This window comes from Psammomys obesus, unplaced genomic scaffold (assembly GCF_907164565.1).
Source record: "Psammomys obesus unplaced genomic scaffold, mPsaObe1.curated_primary_1811, whole genome shotgun sequence".
In the NCBI taxonomy this organism is placed as follows: Eukaryota; Metazoa; Chordata; class Mammalia; order Rodentia; family Muridae; genus Psammomys; species Psammomys obesus.
This window is the reverse complement of record NW_026590062.1, coordinates 13,145,253-13,164,561: the sequence shown is the minus strand read 5'-3', so window position 1 is coordinate 13,164,561 and position 19,309 is coordinate 13,145,253. Positions and strand designations below refer to the sequence as shown.

The window sequence follows — 19,309 nt, the reverse complement described above, 5'->3', positions numbered from 1 at the left end:
CCACCACCTCCACCTCCTCCACCACCTCCTCCACCACCTCCACCTCCACCTCCTCCACCACCTCCACCTCCACCTCCTCCACCACCTCCTCCACCACCTAACTCCATCACCTAAGTGAATGGCTCCCAGCAGGGAGGAACCTATGTACCACCAGCAATCCAAGGGTTACTTTCCCTCATACACAATGAGCTCTTAAGAACCAATGAAAAGGGGGGCTGGAGAAATGGCTCAGTGGTTGGGAGCACTGGCTGCTCTTCTGGAGGAGCAGGGTTTGACTCCCAGCACCCTCATGGCAGCTCACAACTCTGTAACTCCTGTTCCAAGGGATCTGACACCTTCACAGAGACAAAGATGCAGTCAAAACACTAATGTACATAGAATAAATAAGAATAATAATACCTGTGAAAAGGGCTGGGGACGTGGTTCAGTGGATAAAGCACCTGCTACACAGGCCTGAAGACCTGGGTTTGGATCCCTAGAACCTATGTACAGCTGGTGTGCTGGCACCCAACTGTAGTTCCAGTGCCCCCCACAGTGAGATGGGAGACAGGAGGATGGCTAGAAGCTCACAGACTAGCTAGCCTGCCGTGTGCAGCAGGGAACAAGGATCCTGTCTCAAATAAGGCAGAAAGCAAGGTCTGAGTCCCAAAAGTTGTCCTCTGACCTCCACATACAAACCTTCATGCATTCACACACATTTCAAACATTTTAAAAATTAGCGTAAAAAGATGGAGTATTCCATCAAAAGGAAAAAGACATGAAAGACAGTTCACAGAAACTACAGAATGTCTTTATGCCTTCTACTTCACCTTCATTAAAGAAATTCAGGACGAAAACAATCAGATGTCCCGTCAGTGAGCAAAGACCCCAAACTCAAAAGACCACACAGATCTGAAGAGAACAGATGTCACTCCCAATTGTTACGCCTTCAACTTTCTAGAAAACCCACAGATAACACTTCAGCTCACACCTGTCATCCCAACTCTTGGGAGGCTGAGGCAGGAGGACCATTACCAGTTCAAAGACAGCCTGGGCTACAGAGTTAGAGGCTATCTCAACCATAACTATGTAAATCAAGTGCACGTTGTATTCTAGGCATACGATGCAGACTGCATTCATGGACAGTGACCGCAGCGCTCTCTGTGCGTCACTGAGGCTAGCCCCTGCATGCCTGATCCACATTCACAGGGGCCGACCCCGGCAAGCCGGGTGCGCATGGGGCCAGAGACAGCCCCCAGCAGCCCAGCGCTCACCCACATCGTGTACTGGCTGAACCGTCGCAGGAAGTAAACCATCCAGTTTCCGAGGGTCTTCAGGGTGTCGGGGGCAAGCTTCCTCCAGATGTTGGGGATTTGCCCGAGGAAGAGGGACCTGGCTACGTCATCTAACTCATTACTCATTCCGACTTCCCCAGCCAAGGCCTGTTGGCAGAATGGAAGAGTCCTCAGCGGACCGTGGAGGGCTGGGGCTCCCCCCGCCCGGGGCTCCCCCCCCCCAGAGGCAGTGCCATGCCCGAGGGGTCGCTCTCACCCTCTGGAGCTCAGCCAGGGACCTGCTCATGCGGATGGTGAGCTTGTTGAAGCGTCCCAGCTCCTGCAGCAGGACCACCGAGGTGGGTGAGATGTTCAGGCCCAGGTGCTTCCGGACCTGGTCCAGGTCAAAGACCTTGGGCATCTTGTTCTCGATGTCCTTGGCCACCTGGCCGATGTAGTCGTCTCGACTGATGCCGCTGCTGGATTCCCCTGGAAGGGAGGCACTTTAAGGGACTTCGAGGCTGGCAACATGGAAGATGGGACTCTGCAAGCCTCCCTGTTCTTAAAAAATTGCTACCTGTACCCGCCTAGAGAACCCTGGCCCCACAGCCAAGCGAATGCACTCCCCCGGCAGCTCTACCTGTCTGTGGCTGCAGCTCCAATAGGTGATGCCACATGTCCCGAGCCGCCTTTGTGTAATAGCCAATCTCAGCGTTGGAGTGGAGGCCGAACACTTCCGGCGTGTTGGCGAGTGGGAGGGCCTCAATGGCCTCTGGAATCACAGAGAGGAAGCTGGCTGCGGGGTGCTCCTGAGGACAGCCACTGCCCAGTGCCCAGGAACAAAAGAAATTCCACTGCTGATGTGTTTTAGAATGAAGGCCTACTCCGCCTTGCCCACCCACCCCACCCCTCACCCCCCACCCCCGTACTGTATCTCTCACGCACATGACTTCCTGGAGCCACCTGCCCTCCAGATGAGGCTCCAGGACGGGTAACCTTAGCTAAGGGGCAGCTCTGAGGGGAGGTGGAGCCCAGGGGATAGCCTCGCTTGACCAGCCCAGGAGTCCCATCAGGAGAAGGTGGCAAAGAGCTCAAGCAGATGAAACCTGTAATCTTTCAAAGACCTTCCTTCACCCTGGGACAGCTCACCGACAAATTTATCTTTCACGTCACCAATGGGGATTTTATAGTCCACTTCCTTGTTCCGGAAGAAGTGGAATGGCTGAAAAGTATCGAAAATGAAGTCTCCCAGGTACTCGTCCATGTATGTGGTAAGGATGCGCCGGTCGAAGCTGTCAATGGCCCGCCCTCCGTACATGACCTGAGGTCAGAGTGGGTAAGAGAGAGCCAGCAGGCACCCATGACCCCACATGGACCTGCAGCTCCAGCTCCCACCACTGCCCAGCTCGGCTCCAACCTGTCCACTCAAATAACCTTCTGGGCCAGGCAGACAAGAAGGGGGGTTAAATAAAATCCTGCTGTGGTCCGAGACTCCCTGAGAACAGAGCCAAAGTGCAATGCAGCCCAGAGGGGGCCCGCATGCAACAGGGAAGATCCCCAAATGGGTCAGACACGCACAGAGCTCTGGCACCCATGCCCCAAGAGCACCACAAGGTTCCCTGGATGTGCTCAGCGCATTGGCGAGTTGGCCCACAGGAAGACCAGCAGCGGCCTGGGGCCCTGGATTCAGCAGACCACCTCCCTGGGGATGGAGTCTGTCCCAAGGGCTCAGAGGATGGGGATCTCCGTCCCGGCCCCCAGCCTCAGGAGGCGCCCGGGCCCACTACCTCTCCGATCAGGTACTTGAGGCTGCCCCACGGGATTCTCGGATCGTGCTGCTGGAAGGCTTTCGTTAGGTACGTGTTTAGGATTTCCATGCAGACCTTCCGGAGGAAACAGCTGCGGTTAACAGCCGTCCCAGCCCACAGCTTGCTCGCCGTTGGTGAACTCGGCAGGCAGGTGCAGCAGCCAGCAGGCTCGGCATGCACCAGCTGGCCCGGGGGTGCCACGCTCACCTGGAAGTCGGACTCATTGAAATCGTAGGAAACGTTCCAGCCGATCTTGCCAAACTTCCTCCTCTCCTGTACCACGGCGTGGAAGAAGGCCAACACATAGACCAGGGGCTTGAAGGCGGAGTGCGGACACTGTTCCAGCATTTCATGGGAGATCTTGAAATAGGTCGCCCTCATGTTCAATTTGAGCCCGTTAGGCGGCTCTGTAACTACCTGCAGAGGGGCAGGAAGCAGTCCTGACCCAGGCGCCCTCTGCCCCCAGCTCCCACAGCTCATCTCTAGCTTGGATAACAGACCCAGACAACATCCGCACCCAAGTCCCACAGCCTCTTCCGGAGAGTATGCTGAGGGCACGGGGCTTCCCCTTCCCCCGAGGGTCCCCCACGGCAGTGACCAGGAGCGGGGCTGTGGCGTATCTGTGTCGATGCCCCAAGGCAAACCTTTAAGGACTTCTGCAGGATTCCAATGGGGAAGCCCTTGGTGGGGTCTGTGGTGAGCCACAGGCGGAAGTCGGGGTGCGGCTTGGAGATCCTCTCCAGGGACTTCTCCAGGTCCTTCAGCCACTTCACCAGGAGATGGCAGTTCTGCAACATCAGCCACTGTCCGCGAGCGACTGCGGTCTCCAGCAGCTGCAGCGCCAGCTACGGAAGGGTGTGGACGGGGGGTGGGGGGGGGGGGGGGGGGGGGTGGTGGTGAACTAGCCTGCCCGATCCAGGCCAACTGCATGCTTCACGAGAGCCAGGCTCGAAGGAGCTAAGGTGGATGCCATCCTGAGACGTCCTTCCTGCCGCCTGTGACCTCACAACTTAGAAGATGAGTCCTCATGCCTCCTCAGCCTCCACGGCCCCGGGGTTCCCTCACTTCCTCACAGTCAAACTATACCCAGACTGCTTCCGAGCAGGCCTGCAAGAGCCCTGCCCACCCCTCCAGGAAGCAGAACTGGCCCATAGAAATTCTGACCCGAAGGGCCCGGAGCACGGTCTCCTTCCTGAGGGCACTGTCGACACAGCAGCTCCTCCCGCAGTGCTGCCTCGGCCTCCAGAGGACCTCAGGCCTGTGTGCCACGCAGTGGTTTTGAGGTTGGAAAGAGGGCTCTGCCTGTGGAGGCCTGGCCACCCGGTGTCACTGTTCCTGTCCTGTGCTCTGGTGGCAGTGTGCCCCACAGCTTCACCGACACTTCACAGCAAAGCCAGGACTGGCAGCCGGCTCCGGCTCCCTCTGACCCCCAGTTTCCCTGAGTATTGAGCTGGCAGATGGCACAGAATGGGGCAGGCGGCCTCCGAAGGGCCACCCTAAAATTCCCATGTTGGCCTCTCTAATGGGTTCCCAAGCCACACACAAGGAGCCTAAGGCTGCTCACCCACACGGGGCCACGGTGACAGAGGGTTTTGAAAACAGCGGAGTTCAGTGGTCCCAGGAGGCAGGAAGACCACAGTCAAGTTATCACCTGTGTCACACAGTGTGACCCTGACTTCCACCCCCCCCCCCAGGAAGCTCTCCTGGATACAGCTTATACAGAACACCCTAGTTACCTTTTCTTGACCTTGACCCATTGCAAGAAACTTGAGGCGATTGCCCCCGAAGCTGCTCCGCTCAGCCAGCTTCATGAGGTCACTGGCAGGGTCAGAGCCAGGACTCAGGATGAATACAATGGGCGAATTGGGGGTGCTCTGCTCAAAAATGGCCTCGAAGCTGATCATGGGGGGCTGCACATACCTGGAGAAAGAAAGGGTGCGGAGCCACTGCAGGATGGCTCCAGGCCCCCTCCCTACCTACCCAAGCACTGTGGCTCTCCTGTAGCCAGTCGCACATTTGCCCTGGTGTTTTGAGACTCCTGTGACACATAGATCTGACACCCCAGGTGATGGCCGCCTCTGTAGCAGGGGCCTCCTAGCTCCCTCTGCCTCACGTGATCCCTACATACTGCTTTCAGCAGGTTGATACTGAGCTGAACACTTTGACCTACCCTCTGTGTGCCCAGGCCTCAGACACATTCCCAGAAATCAGACGTCAACAGCTCTACCGGCTCGCCCCATACTACCCCTTTCTCTGGGTTTCTAATTAGTTATACTGTAATTTAGATACAGTTCGCCCCCAGACATACCATGTGGTAAGCACACGGACCCCAACATGATGCTATCATGAGGTGGTGGGTTTGCCTGCTGGAAGCAGGTCCCAAGGCACCACCCTTGGGAGGGATTAACGTACTTCTCACAGGACAAGATCTTTTCACAAGATCGGGTAATGTAAAGTGAGGCTCCTGACATGTGTGGCCTCTTCTGCATATGGCTCTTTCTCTTTGTCAGGCTGTGAGGTGGGCGGCCTGTGATTCTGACCCACCAGAGTCCTGAGCCAAATAACCCTCTTTTGTTTCTGCATCCCCCAGCATCAGGTATCTGGATGCAGTGATACCGAACAGACTGAAACAGCCACTGGGGCATAAAGAGGAGGAGAGTTCACAGTTTTAAAAACTCAGAACGTCTGTGTTGCTCACCATCGGCTGCCAAAACAACTTTCCTTGCAGACGCAGAAATGAACCATCAGGAGTCGGTTTAATCCTGGCTTCATTTGGCAGAGTACCAGCCGGGGGTTCCCCTAGGACCCATACGACCTGCCCATCCACAGGTCTGGCAGGGAAGAGGGCACGAAGTCCCACCCCTGCCCGATGAGCCATGGATCACTGCTGGGAGAAGGAGCATCAATTTTCTCCCGAGGCTGTGGGCATGGCAGGCCACCACGCCACAGTGGAAGGCCGCACGTCCAAGATTATTCCGGCAGCACAAATGGGGCTTTTAAAAAGTGAAAACATGCTGGGCGTGGTGGCGCACACCTATGATCCCAGTTCTCAGGGAGGCAGAGGCAGGAGGCTCTCTGTGAGTTCGAGGCCAGCTTGGTCTACAAAGCGAGTCCAGGACAGCCAAGGCCACACAGAAAAACCCTGTCTCGAAAAAGAAAAGTGACAACAGAAAGATGGGTGAGTGTGGAGGGGGTGCATGCAGGAGGAGCAGGAGGAGGTGAACGTGGTCAGAAGGAGCTGTGCTGAATTCTCAAAGAACTCGTAAAAATGAAGGAAAGAGAGCTTTCCGTTTGTAACGACCTATTTGAAAGGAATTTAGATCTAGAATATTGTGTATGTTTTTTTCTCAAGTCTGAATTTCTAGTTTCTTCCAAGGTCGCTCAGGGGCCGCATTGCCACCCATTATCAGTTGCCGGTAGCTCAGAGCAGCTGTCCCGGACACAGGACTCAGACCTCCAGTTTGCCACTGTGCCCCTCCAGGCCCCTGTTCCTCGTACTTCCACAGCTTGCTGACCGTGAAGGCGCAAGGGTACATGAGAGTTTAGGATGCTGAGTTCTCTGTTTGGTTCAGGGCGAGAGCCACGTCATCTCTGGCAGCCACCAGGCCCTCTCAGTTACTGAGCTTTTGGACTCTGGCTTCTGCCAACTGAGATGCACTGTGAGTAAGAGACCCATCGAAAGCTTTTGGAGACTGAACACCACAGGAGCCTGTAAACCGTCTCATGACATTTTCCCACTGCTTACAAGAAATGGCAACGTTTTAAATAGCCTTTTAAATAAATATGCTGCTTAAAATTATGGAGCTGGGAAAACAGCTCAGTACATGAAGTGTTTGCCTCACACACACGAGGACCTGTATTTGAATCCCAGCACCCACATGAAAAGCCAGGTATGCACCTTTGGAACCCCGGCGCTGAGGAGGCAGAGACAGAAGGCACCTTGAGACTCAGCCTAGGCTAATCACCTTGTCTTAAAAAACAAAGTGGACTGATCTGAGGAATGACGCCCAAGTTGAGCTCTGGCCTCAGAGCACACACGCACACACACACACACACACACACACGCCCTAGCTCTCCCATACACATGGGCCTGTACTCTCACACATGCACAAATTAATTATGTAAAACACTAAAATACTTTAAATTTCCCTTTCTGCCCGAGTATTTGTCCGGAACGCTAGCTTCTCACACACAAGACCAGGCCAAGTCCCTTAGTGCAGGCCAGCCCTGCTCCTGTGAGTCTGAGGTAGAGGCACTCACTTCTCTCCCATAGTGAAGGTCACGTAGTCGGTCACGGCCCGGTACACCCGGTCCACTCGGAAGCAGCGTAAAATAAGCAGTTTCTGGAAAGCAGTGATGTTTTCATCATACTTCAGGGGGAACCGGAACTGCTCTAGCGAGTCCAGGTCATACCACTGCAAGACGAAAGAGCGCTGACTGTGGCATCAGCCCAGAAATGGCACAGGCCACCATTTGCATGTGAAGATGCCAAGAGCCACCAAAGAGAGGGGGAAATCTGAACTTTTGATCCAGGTGTCATTGTTGACACCAAAGACCATGAGCTGAAAAAACTAGAAGAGCTGAATAGCAATCACTGTGGAGTTCAGAGGGCACAGAAAGGACATGGCATCCAGGAGATGCCCAGGAAGTATTTCTTGGAAGGATGGATGGGAAGGTAGATGTGTGATGGACAGATGGACAGATGGATGGACAGATGAACAGTTGGATGAACGGATGTATAAATGGTTGGATAGATAGATGAACATTAGATGGTTGGACAGATGGACAAGTGGGTGTGTACTGGAAAGATGAGCAGACAGATGGACAGAAAACAGTTGTATGGATGGATCTATTAATGGATGGATAGAGAGATGGAGAGGTGGATGAATGGATGGACAGGTGGATGGGTGATAGAGGGATAGATGGACAGATTAACAATTGGATAGATTGGTGATGGACAGATGATTAAAGAATGGACTGGATTGATAGATGGGCAGACTGATGAACACCTGATGGATGAACAAATAGATGACCAGGTGGACTGGTGAGTGAACGGATGGATAGATGGACAGATAGATGGACTGATGGATGGGTGGGTAATAGATGAATTACCAACTCATCATCAGTTCACCCATGGACAGTTCAACAATTAGATGGATGGAGCATGGCAGATTATGGGTGGATGGTGGAGAGATGGGTGAATAGTAGACAGATGGGTGGGCAAAGGGGTGGCTGTTTCTCTCACAGCCTAGCAGGACTGGATGAAGAAAAGTGTATCCAGGGACTCCAGGGTACTGGCCACATGGAGTGGCTTCTCCAGGAAGTGTCTTCCTGGCAAGGGGAGGCTGTGGGTGCAGAGTGGAGATGACCGCTGTCTCGGGAAGGAGAGGAGGGAGCACGCACACTCACCTCCTGCCAGGTGGAGATATGGTTCTCAATGTCATCAGGAAGCTGACCGAAAATGTCTGAAAACAGCTCTGATAGGAGAATGATGTCTTCCCAGCCCTGGTCTGACAGCCAGGTACATGGCTTCTTGCGTTTGCTCTTCTCCAGAGAAATGTTTCCTAATCACAGGGAGAAGAGGATGCCAGCCATGGGTTGTCCACACATGGAAGCCAAGCCTGAGGGGGGGTTTGCTCCTGGACATGCGAGTCCCAGATGCCGGTGGACAGGAGGAGAGCGAAAGCCAGCAAGCCCGTTACCTTTTAGGAAGAAGTCTAGCTCCTCCTGGGGGACTCTCCCATCTGCCTGCTCTATCTTGATGGTCATGTTGAAGGAAAAGAGTAGTTTATGCTTCTCAAAAAGCCCTGTGGGGAGACAGAGGCAGGGGCTACACTTCAGAACCGGCCCTTGCACCTGGCACGTTCAAGTCCAAGGAAAATGAAATGAAGTCCCCCAATCGCTAAGTGGCTGCCCTTGACCCTTTTTGGCCCTGATGGCCATGGCCATCCAGGTGCAAAAGGGCCGTCTATAGTGACGGACGCCTGTGTGCGGCTGGCAATGATATCAACAGGAGCCACATGTTTTGTAAGTGGAGGGCATACAACCAGGGCAGGAGCCACTTTCTCCACAAAGCAGCAGAACTGAGTTGCTGGGGTAGCAGCGTGAAGTTTCCAGAGCTGGAAGTGATTGCTGGGCCCTGTAGTTCAAAAAGCACGTGACCCTCTCAAGAGGTTCAAGCTGCCGTGCTTACAGGTGACTCCAATACAGAGCAAGGAGCTGACGGTGCACAGTGCCAGAGCTGGTACTGGCCAGATGGTGGCCACAGTCCATATGTGCTCAGAGTGTTCCAGAACAAAATGTTCTTAACCCACAGTGCATCTGGAGAGTAGAAAACAGTGTGGCCCTTTTGGAAACCCAGTTGGGTAGTCCTTCCAAAAGTCAGAGACTCAGCTTGCAGCCCAGAAACCCCACTCCAGGGAACACAAGGATCCAAGATCAAAAGCAAACGGTCAGGTTGGGAAAAACACTGGCCTGGCATGCACAAGGCTCAGAGTTCCAGCCTCAGGACAAACACACACACACACGCACATGCACGCATAGGAGACAGAGAGAGAGGGGGCAAATGCTGACAGCTGTACTAGCTAGACAGCCAAAACAGCAGAAACCACCCAAACCTCCACTGGCTGAGAAATAAACAGGACTTGGGGTGTGACCTATTCATCCCCAAAGTAGATGAATCCCATACTTTACTGCCCAGGCGCAGAATTCAGACATAGTAAATGCAGAGGCTGGCTGTGAGGATAACATGATCTAGGGGTCCATGACAGGAAGTGCCCAGAACAGACATCCTCAGCCAGGAAGGCTGGCAGGGTGGGGAATGGACAGAGGGACGGAGGAGTTGCTGAGAGACCAGGCTCAGCCAGTGGGGCTCCGAATGCTCCTCCAAGCCTGGAGTGGGGCCTCTGGGGGGTGGTATTTGGGGTGGGTGAATCACAGAGGTCTGTGCTCTGGGCACCCGCTTCGTGAAGTGAGCAGTTGGTACCAGGCAGGCTCAGTGTCTGTGTTCCGAGCCGGGCCTCCCCCCTCCCATCCCGTCTTGCTCACCTGTGCAGCCATAGTTGTAGATGTTGAAGGTCAACGTGTCCATGATGTTTTTCAGCCGCTTTATGAGGATGGAGTCAGGCAGCGACTTCTTCAGTGACAGCCCGAAGACCTCCAGGAAGGCAATGAGGGAGTACTGGTACATGGAGTTGACCAGCGCCATCTCAGACAGCACAAAGAACAGGATGGCACCCCGCCTGGCCGCCGGCCGGTAGCCATCCCGCAGCCTGTCAATGTCCAGGGCTGTCTTCTCTGCCAGCTTCAGCTTCTCTGACACCTGCAGAGAGACCTCCGTTACTATGGAAAGAGGAACGCGATAAAAGCCTGGAAGGCCTGGGGTGGTAAAGGTTAGAGTGTAGGATACAAAATGCTGTGTCTGGAGTGGACAGTCACCAGACCCTGAACTTGAACTTGAGGGCACATCAGGCACATCTGTTCTTTCAGGAAGAAGATGAAGTCAACCTGACATGGGCCCAGCACAGAGGTGGGGATATAGGGAAGCTATATGGTATTTTCAGATCCTGAAGCCACATCTGCACCTCTCCGCCTTTTGAACTAACTTCCCTTTTTATTTAAGGTAGGCAGGGCTGGGATTCCCATGATTCTTAGTTTGAGAAGGTCGCCCAGCTGCATGAGAGTGCCCCCACCTGCCTCTACCATAGCCCCATAGAGGTGACCCTTCCATATATATATATATATATATATATATATATATATATATATATATATAATATTTGTTTTATGGGCATGAGTATTTTGCTGCACGCATGTACACGCACCGTGCACATGCCTGAGGCCTGTGGAGGCCATAAGAGGGCATTGGGTCCCCTGGTACTGGAGCTAAGGAGGGCTGTGAGCTGCCTTGTATACGCTGGGAATCCAGCTCGGGTCCTCTGGAAATGTAGACAGTGCTCTTAGTTGCGGAGCCATCTCTCCAGCCCCTGAGGTGACAGGCCATGCAAAGCCTCTGCCTGACGCTCCTCTCCCAGCTGCTAGCCCGAGTGAGGGTGACGGGACCCTCCTGCCTGCACCCACCTCCGTGGCCTTGGACTTGGTCTCTTCCAGGGTGTGCACCAGCTCCACATTGTCCAGCATGTTCCCCGTGGATGTGGCCAGCTCCCGAAGGAGCGAGTCCTCCAGGTCCTTCAGCAGGTTTTTGTTCTCACTCGTCTCTTGGATGAGGTGCTCCCGCTGTTCCTCCAGCTCCCGCCTCTCATAGGCCACCAGCACACTCAGCAGCTGGTCCTCCAGGCCCTTCAGAGTGACTGAGAGGACAAAGGGCCCTCACCAGGCATACCCAGGCACCTGGAAGGCTCACCTCCCCAGCCTGCTGGCAGTAGGGGAGGCTACACTTTAAGACCTGAGTAGTATTACCCCCCAGTTCAAAGGAAGCCCTTTGGATGTTCAGTTTCCAAGTGGATTTCCTAGTAAGGGGTACAGGGGCTGTCTCCAACATGAACTCATTGTCAGGCTCTCTGATCACCTCCCCCTGGGGGGGGGGGGGGCGTGCAGCCTTGCCAGGCCACAGAGGAAGAAGATGCAGCCAGTCCTGATGAGACCTGATAGGCTAGGGTCAGATAGAAGGGGAGGAGAACCTCCCCTATCAGGAGACTAGGGGAAAGGCATAGAGGGAGAAGAGGGAGGGCAGGTGGGACTGGGAGGAGACGAGGGAGAGGGCTGCATCGGGGATACAAAGTAAAGAAATTGTAATAAGTAGATATATAAATAAAATTAAATTAAAAAAAAAAAGAAGAGCTGAGCAGCAAAGAAGACCAGCGCCACTAGGCGGCAAGGCACCCAGGGAGCCTCAGCCTCATCGTGCGTGGGGCTCTGGATGCTTGCAGCAAGATCTGTGCCTTCTTACCAGTGTAATTGATGACCATGGCCTTCCCGAACACCGACGGGGAGTATCTGGGATTGGCCAGCTTGGTGTTGAGGTACAGCCGGAAGTTGGAGTCATAGTCAACCTCCTTATCCCCCAGGATGATGAACTGGCGGCCTTGGGAAACCTTGATGTTCTTCTCCAGGACGCTGTCAATCACGGGGTCGATGTACTCATCCACGTCATGAAACAGGAAGGGGGTCCCGTACTTGATGGACATCTCCAGCTGCTTGAGGAAGTCGGGGTCATTGAAGGAGGCCACCTGCAGGACAGAGAAGGAGCTGGGATGTGCCCCCCCTAATGAGCCCACAGTGAACTCCAGGGAGAGCACACTGCAGGAAGTGGAGGAGCCAGAGGTGACTAGGAGAGCCGAGCAAAGGGAGAAAAGCGAGTACAGGGCAGCCCTGATGACCGCTAATTGCTTAGCTCAGCAAAAGCTGGAGCCCCAACAGTCCCTCTCTTGGGTGTGTGCCCTGGAGGACCATGACTGTGGACACAACAGGGCTGGTGAGGTGGCTCAGCGGGTAGAGGCCATGCAAGCCTGCGTTCAGTCCCTAGAACTCCCATGGTAGATGGAGAGAATTGGTCCCACAAAGTTGTCCTCTGACTGTCACATGCATGACCCCCCCATCCCACAAACATGAACAAAAAAGAAGTGCATATACAGATGTTCCCAGCGGCATCATGAAGTGGAAACAACCCTGTTCTTCAACTGATGATGGAGCAACAAAATGTGGTCCGTCCATACAAAGGAATATTACACACACCAGCCTCCCCCCCCACACACACAGTGGAGCACCCTGGGCCACCACGCCCTCTGCTGGGCAGAAGGGAATAAGGACAGAAGACATGGTCTTTGCCATGAAGGTGCTTCCATCCTGAGCCCCTGAGCAGAGGGTTGGGGAGGAAGGAGGTGGGGTCCTCAGGTGGGGTTCGGGGTGGGGCAAGGGGCCGGCACCCGCAGGTTGTTCCGCTCCTCCTTTCTTTTGATCCAGTTGAGGGCCTGCTGCTGGGGGTCGATGCACAGCGGGAATCGGCTGGCCCGGGTCGTGAGGATGCCGTTCTGAATCGAGAGCTCATCCGGGGGGAGGCCCTGGGAGCCCCACCTGCGAGGGACAGCCATGACGAGATGGGCTTTCCCCACCAAGTTGGGAGCCCAAGGCTGCAGAGGTCCTGGGGTCAGCCTTCTAGAACAATCTATGACCTTGGCCAGGCATGGCTGCGCTTCCCAGGCCTGCAGCCCGAGCCTGCCCCACCCCTGGGTGAGGCCCACCACCCGCCCAGACCCCTCTCGGCCAAGTGTGATACCTGCTGATCTCGACGTCGTCTGTGAGGAGATTCTCTAGTCGGAAGGGCTGGCTCAGGGGGATGTTTCGGTCCAAGATGTCATTCTGCCACACCTGGTTGACCATCTCGTCACGGAACTCCCAGGTGAAGGCACCTTCGTAGCTCAGGAAGGCTGCACAGAGCAGGCAGTCGCCCAGCAGCTTCACCCGTCGGTGCATCAGCTCATCCAAGTCATTCAACCACCTGCAGGGACAGGAGGCCACCATGAGCAGCTCCCCTCTGGCAGTGACCGAAGGAACCGGCTTCAGACTCCCTCGGGGCTTTGGAGCGTGCAGTGAGTTTTTTATGTGACTCCCCAGTGAGGTGGGCGGTGCCTCGCACCTGATGTTTTCCGACCCCAGACCAGAGATGAGCTTGTCCGCTGCGATCAGCCGCCTCTCCATGATCTCTGCCTCCTCCTGCAGCTTCTGCTTTTCCAGGATGGCAGCCTCATACTTGGCCCCTAAAGCCTCCAGCTCCTTCTGGATTGCTGCCAGCTCATTCTGGATCCGTTCTAGCTCCCGTTTGCTTAGGTAGAAGTTTCGCTCCAGCCTGGCCACCTGTGTGAGGGCAGCGAGTAGAGGATGGCACAGGGCTGGCCATCCCCACCTACAGCAGTGGGCCTCAACCTTCCCAACGCTGCAACGCTTTAATGCATTTCTCCGTGTTGCCGTGACCCCCACCATAGAATTCTTCTCATTGCTACTTAGTAACTATAATTTTGCTACTGTTATGAATCATAATGTAAATATCTGATATGCAGGATCTCTGATATGGGACCCCTGTGAAAAGTCTCCACCCACAGCTTGAAAACTGCTTCTCTACATGAAGACTGCAAAGGGTCTCATCTGTAATGGAAGTTTTGTTGTCTTTATAAACTCAGTTACATTATGTAAGTATGCTTTCGTTTTAATCCCAAGTGTGGCCCTTTAGTTGGGCTATTGTCTCATGTGGGGCATGGCCTTTGCAAGCTGGTAAATGGCCTGCCTTGTGCTGCCTGGAGAGGGGCATGGTCTAGGCCTCTGAGGACACAAATATGAGAGGCCAGCAAGGGAAGGTGTGGCGTAAGAGGTTGGCGTGTGGCGTGCAGCAGTTTGGAGTGACCGGGGATGGACGGTGTGGTGGACACAGAGAAGTGCGTCAGCGCAGCGGCTTGGAGGAGACTGCCTGCTGATTTTGCCGTTGAGGGAGATTGGTATAGCCCCAGGGGGAGCCATGGACCCTAAAAAGCTGGAGAAGTAACGGGGTCTGAGCCCCCTTCCCCACTAACCTTCTCTCTCCCGCCTAGGGTTGGGGGGTTGGAAGGGAGAGGCTTTAAGGAACCCCAAATAAAAAAGAGTTTAAAAACGAGTGCTGCGTTCATTCCTGATGGTGTTCACGCTTCGTCTCTATACACAGTGGGGCCACCTTCTGCTACATCAAGACACATGGCTCTGTGTGTGTGTGTGTGTGTGTGTGTGTGTGTGTGTGTGTGTGTGTGTGACAGTATGTGCAGGTAAATGACCCATGCACACACACAGAGGCCAGAGGTGGATACTGAGTCCACTCTGATGCCAGCGCAGACCCAGGGCCGTCGGGCCTTGGCTTACCTTCTCTCTTTTGGGCTTGATCTCACGGAACACGTCACAGTATCCCATGACGGCCTCCACAAACTTCAGCATTCCCAGCCCCGCCTTGCTCACGGCCTCCATTTCTTCTATTGTAGTGTTAAGAGTCTTTAGGAGGCCTGGGCGGTCAAACACAGTGACGTCAGTCTCCTTCCCAGGGTAGAGAAAACTGGAGACATGCTGCCTGTAGACAGAGGGAGGGCCACGAGCCCCCCAGTCTCCCAGGGCTGGCGGTGTGGAATTTCTCAAGCGTGGCGTTAAGGTGGGTGTGCAGGTAGAAAGCCTGCCCCCCGGAGTCCATATGACCGCACATGACCTGGAGGCCCCCCTGGACACTGTCCAAGCTCTAGGGACCAGGAGCACTCAGGGGCCTCTGACAAGCAGCTGAGCTATGGTGGCTCTTGGGTCCCTACCATCACCCCAGTAATGTCACAGAGGTGGGGTTCCACCCAGTGGTATCCGGGTGCAGGGATTTCACGGTCTGTATTTCACTTAAGGGACTGTAGAAGGGCATTTAGTAGTGAGAGGGTCTTCCTGCTTTCTTTACAAAAATTTCTCTCTCTCTCTCTCGTGTGTGTGTGTGTGTGTGTGTGTGTGTGTGTGCACGCTTGCAACACACACTTGTGAATTGAAGTCAGATGGCAACTGTGTGGAAGTGAGTTGTCTACTTTACCGGGCACCAGGTACTATGAGCAAGCATCTTTACTTGCTAAGACATCTCACCAGCCCCTCCCTCCCTCTCTCCCATTCTAGTGGCAGGGTGTCATAGTCCAGCCCGACCTGAGCTCACTGTGGAGCTGTTGCCCTTCAACTACTGACCCTCCTGCTCCACCCCGTAGGTGCTGGGATTGCAGGAGGCCACTGCCACGCTAGTGTTGCCCAGTGTTGGGGCTTAAACCCAGGGTTTCATGCCTTCTAGGCAAGCACTCCGCAAGCTAAGCCATCCCCAACCCCTTCAGGGATAAAGCTGCGCACAGCTGTGACCATGAGGACATTCCCAGATCCCTCAACCCCAATCCTGGTGGGGACCCTGGCGGGGAATTTGGGCATTCTCTGGCTAGAGACATATCCTGCTGAGTACAGAAGGCACTACCCTTCCTCTGCCTGGTCCTCAGGTTAGGACAGAGGCATGACATTGGCAAGAGGCACAAAGGGAAAGTGCTGAGCCGCAGAGAGGGCAGAGGCAGGGTCAGGTTCCCGTCAGTTCCTGTTTCCCTGCCAGGGACAGCCAGAGCTACTGGGGAGCCTGCAGCTGCCTCCGAGCCTGCTCACCAATGGCAGCACACAGCCAGCGGGCTGCTCCACCTCCAGGGCTTTGGTGACGCAGCAGCCCCGGCCCCGCCTGGACCCCTCCTGGACCCTCTCCGCTCCCACTCGCCTTTGATGTTCTTCACTTGCCCCTGGGTGATAGAGTCAAAGTCCAGCTCCATCAGGGACCTCAGGAAGTTGGGGTCAGACATCATGCCCTTGGCGGTTTTCCAGTTAAGCTCCTTGTAGCCTTTGATGATGAGGATGCACTCGCAGACTGTCTGCACTTGCCTTGGGGGCTTCGCGAACGACCTGGGGGATGGGAGGGCCCATGTTCAGAGTGAGAAAGGCCAGGACCTAGCCAAAATTCTTGGGAGAAGACAGGCAGGCAGAAGGGTTTCCTGGTGGGGACTGCCTGGAGACAGAGGATGAAGTCCCTAGAGGAAGGAAGACGGGCCAGGAAGGGTCTCATTTGATAGCCCCACACCAGCCCCACAGGGTCCTGGAAAACAGTAAGGAACAGAAACACAATGGTGGCCATTAAAATCCCAACCCCAGGGCCTAGGTCTCAATGTTATATCAGGGCGGGGCCTTTGTTTTGCATTGTTTTTTCAAGACAGGGTCCCACTATGTAGCCCTGGCCGTCCTGGAACTCACTGTATAGACCAGGATGGCCTCGAACTCAGAGATCTGGCTGCCCCTGCCTCCTGAGTGCTGGGATTGAAGTCACATACCACTATTCCCTACTAGGACCTAGCTTTTTAATCATGCTTTGCTGATCCCTTAGACTCTAAGCCTGGCCTCTGTGACCACTCTCACCATCACAGCCAGACAGTTGGAGCCACCTGTACTGGGCAAAACACCATCCTTGGTCCTAAAGCCACATAGGCCCCACAGGCAGGAGCATTGGGAGGAAGGCCAATGCCAAGCCAGCCATGAGGTGCAGGGGGCTCAGAACTTGCCCTGGGAGAAGAGGGAAAGCCTTGGCTCTGAGGGACACTGGGTGCTAATGACACAGGCAACAAGGCACGTCTGTCAAGAAGGCCAGGAAGAGAACCCGTAGGTCTCCACACACAGGCAGGAGCAGGCATGGCCTGGTGGGGCCTAAACCTTGGGCAAGCTAGGGACTAGCCAGAGGTTCAAGTTTTTCTCTCAGAAGCTTCCGAGCTCCAGCTCCCCTGAGTCTATGAAAGTAAAGCATGATCTTTTCAAGTCTTGATCCGGATCATTTACAGAACCCTCCTTTCCCAGAATGCTGGCCAGCTGGAGCATTAGGAACACCCAGCCCCTAAGAAATAAGATTTGATAGTTGGTTTTCAAAAATCCTCCAGCCAGCTGAGGTCAGAACGGATAAACAGAAAGAACTGATTCCAGACTCTAAGCTATCCCCTCACCCAGGCTAGACATTTAGAGCAAAGAATGCCAATCTTGCCCAATGACGGACAGGTCACAAGGTCATTCACCTGAAAAGCTTTAAAGTAAAATACAGGGATGAATCCATGCCTGGATTTGTGAACAGAAAGCAAATGTGAGTGTCCTAGCTGACATATAAAGACTGCCCTCCTGGTTGCTCAGCCAGTGAGGAGGAGGGAGGGCCACGCATGGGGGCTGTGGAGATTGCTCTCTGGGCCCAGCCAGCATGCCTGCCACACTGCTTTACAAGGGCACAGAGCAACCTGCTTTGACTACTTGGAGTCTGGTGCTCTTATTTGTGAAATGATGATCTTTGTCCCAGAGGCTGTAAGTTAAAGAAACGGATGTGCGGTTTCCCTCGGTGCCCTGGCTTTCAGGGACCACAGAAACAACCCTTCAGAACTAACCATGACCCCTTAGCAAGTTTTGGTGGCCCAGCGTTCTTCCCTTTCCCCAACAAGTTTAATCTCTCCTCCTTGCTTAGCTCTATTTTTATTTATTTATTTTTCTTTCTTTCTTTGTTCTTTCTTTTCTCTCTCTCTCTCTCTCTTTCTTCCCTGCTGGCATTCTCTATATCTGGGCTTTGGAGCCCAGGGTGTGTCAAAATTCAACAGAGGAGGAGGCCGTGCCTTCAGAACTTATCAGGGACCTCTGGCATCTGAGGCTTGAAGCTTGAGCCAGCCTTCAGAACTCGACAGTCAAATGAAGGTTGGGGCACTCATTCCTGCCTCAGTCTCGGAGACCCTGTGCTTCTGTGGCAGGCAGGGATTTGTTCCCTTGGGAGATTCCAGCCTCCAGAAGCCAGAGGTGACACTCCCAGTCTGCAGCAACCTGAGCTGCAGGCCTGCTGTGAATCCCTCAGCCTCAGAACCTGAGCTGTGACCCTTCTCACAGGGTCAGCACGCCTACACCAGAGCTGGACTGGAACCCTGATTTCAACTAGCATCTTATCACCAGCGTGGGTCTACACCCATTTCATTTAAGTCCCAAGTGGTGGTCTTTTTGGTTAATCCCATTTTAAAGTTGTTAATCCTGAATGACAATAAAGTACCACTCATTTGTCATTCCATCATCCCTCCCACTCCCTCCCACTCCATTCCTGGAAGAGGAAGGGACAAGAACTCGGTTGTCTAGGAGACAGTCCTGGGGGAGGGTACACCTCAGCATCCCAAGTCAGTTGCACGTGGGGGCTGCTATTCCTTCACAGGGGAGCGGCACACAATTCTACTGTTGTCACCCATCACTTTCTGATTCACACGTAAGGGTTCCTACAGAGGGCACTGGGCATTCTAGAGAGAATTAAGGGCTATGAAATGGTCCATATGACAGCTCATTGCATTTAACATTTGAATGACCCAGCAAAGCCAGATTGTAGTTGAGAGAAAACAGCATGCAGATACACACTGAAGTCAAGAGAAAAAAAATATCCTAGACCGGTGGTTCTGTGGTCGTGACCCCTTTGGGACTGAACAAGCCTTTTATGGAGACCCTTAAGACCATCAGAAAAACGCAGATATTTACATCATGATTCATTAGTAGCAAAATTACAGTTACAAAGTAGCAACAAAAATAATTTTGTAGTTGGGGGGTGGTCCCACAATTGAGGAACTATATTAAAGGGTCATAGCCTTAGGAAGGTTGAGAACCACTGTTCTAGACTGAGAAAAGACTTAAATAAGAAGAAGGAAGGAAGGAAGGAAGGAAGGAAGGAAGGAAGGAAGGAAGGAA

At 53.9% G+C, this 19,309-nt stretch overlaps 1 protein-coding gene across 1 annotated transcript in view; it reads right to left on the bottom strand.

The window, feature by feature from the left end:
• The window catches only part of Dnah10 (dynein axonemal heavy chain 10), a 116,330-nt gene that overhangs the window by 7,880 nt on the left and 89,141 nt on the right, over positions 1 to 19,309 (bottom strand). Inside the window, exons 59-77 of the mRNA XM_055606020.1 lie at positions 16,299 to 16,480; positions 14,903 to 15,039; positions 13,656 to 13,873; positions 13,296 to 13,517; positions 12,946 to 13,093; positions 11,970 to 12,249; positions 11,141 to 11,370; positions 10,109 to 10,382; positions 8,764 to 8,868; positions 8,471 to 8,625; positions 7,322 to 7,476; positions 4,798 to 4,981; positions 3,706 to 3,906; positions 3,269 to 3,478; positions 3,041 to 3,136; positions 2,403 to 2,574; positions 1,894 to 2,025; positions 1,531 to 1,742; positions 1,254 to 1,421 (exon numbers count right to left, since the gene is read on the bottom strand). Of these exons, the coding sequence (XP_055461995.1) occupies positions 1,254 to 1,421; positions 1,531 to 1,742; positions 1,894 to 2,025; positions 2,403 to 2,574; positions 3,041 to 3,136; positions 3,269 to 3,478; positions 3,706 to 3,906; positions 4,798 to 4,981; positions 7,322 to 7,476; positions 8,471 to 8,625; positions 8,764 to 8,868; positions 10,109 to 10,382; positions 11,141 to 11,370; positions 11,970 to 12,249; positions 12,946 to 13,093; positions 13,296 to 13,517; positions 13,656 to 13,873; positions 14,903 to 15,039; positions 16,299 to 16,480 (3,481 nt within the window). The remainder of the gene's footprint in view (positions 1 to 1,253; positions 1,422 to 1,530; positions 1,743 to 1,893; positions 2,026 to 2,402; positions 2,575 to 3,040; positions 3,137 to 3,268; positions 3,479 to 3,705; positions 3,907 to 4,797; positions 4,982 to 7,321; positions 7,477 to 8,470; positions 8,626 to 8,763; positions 8,869 to 10,108; positions 10,383 to 11,140; positions 11,371 to 11,969; positions 12,250 to 12,945; positions 13,094 to 13,295; positions 13,518 to 13,655; positions 13,874 to 14,902; positions 15,040 to 16,298; positions 16,481 to 19,309) is intronic.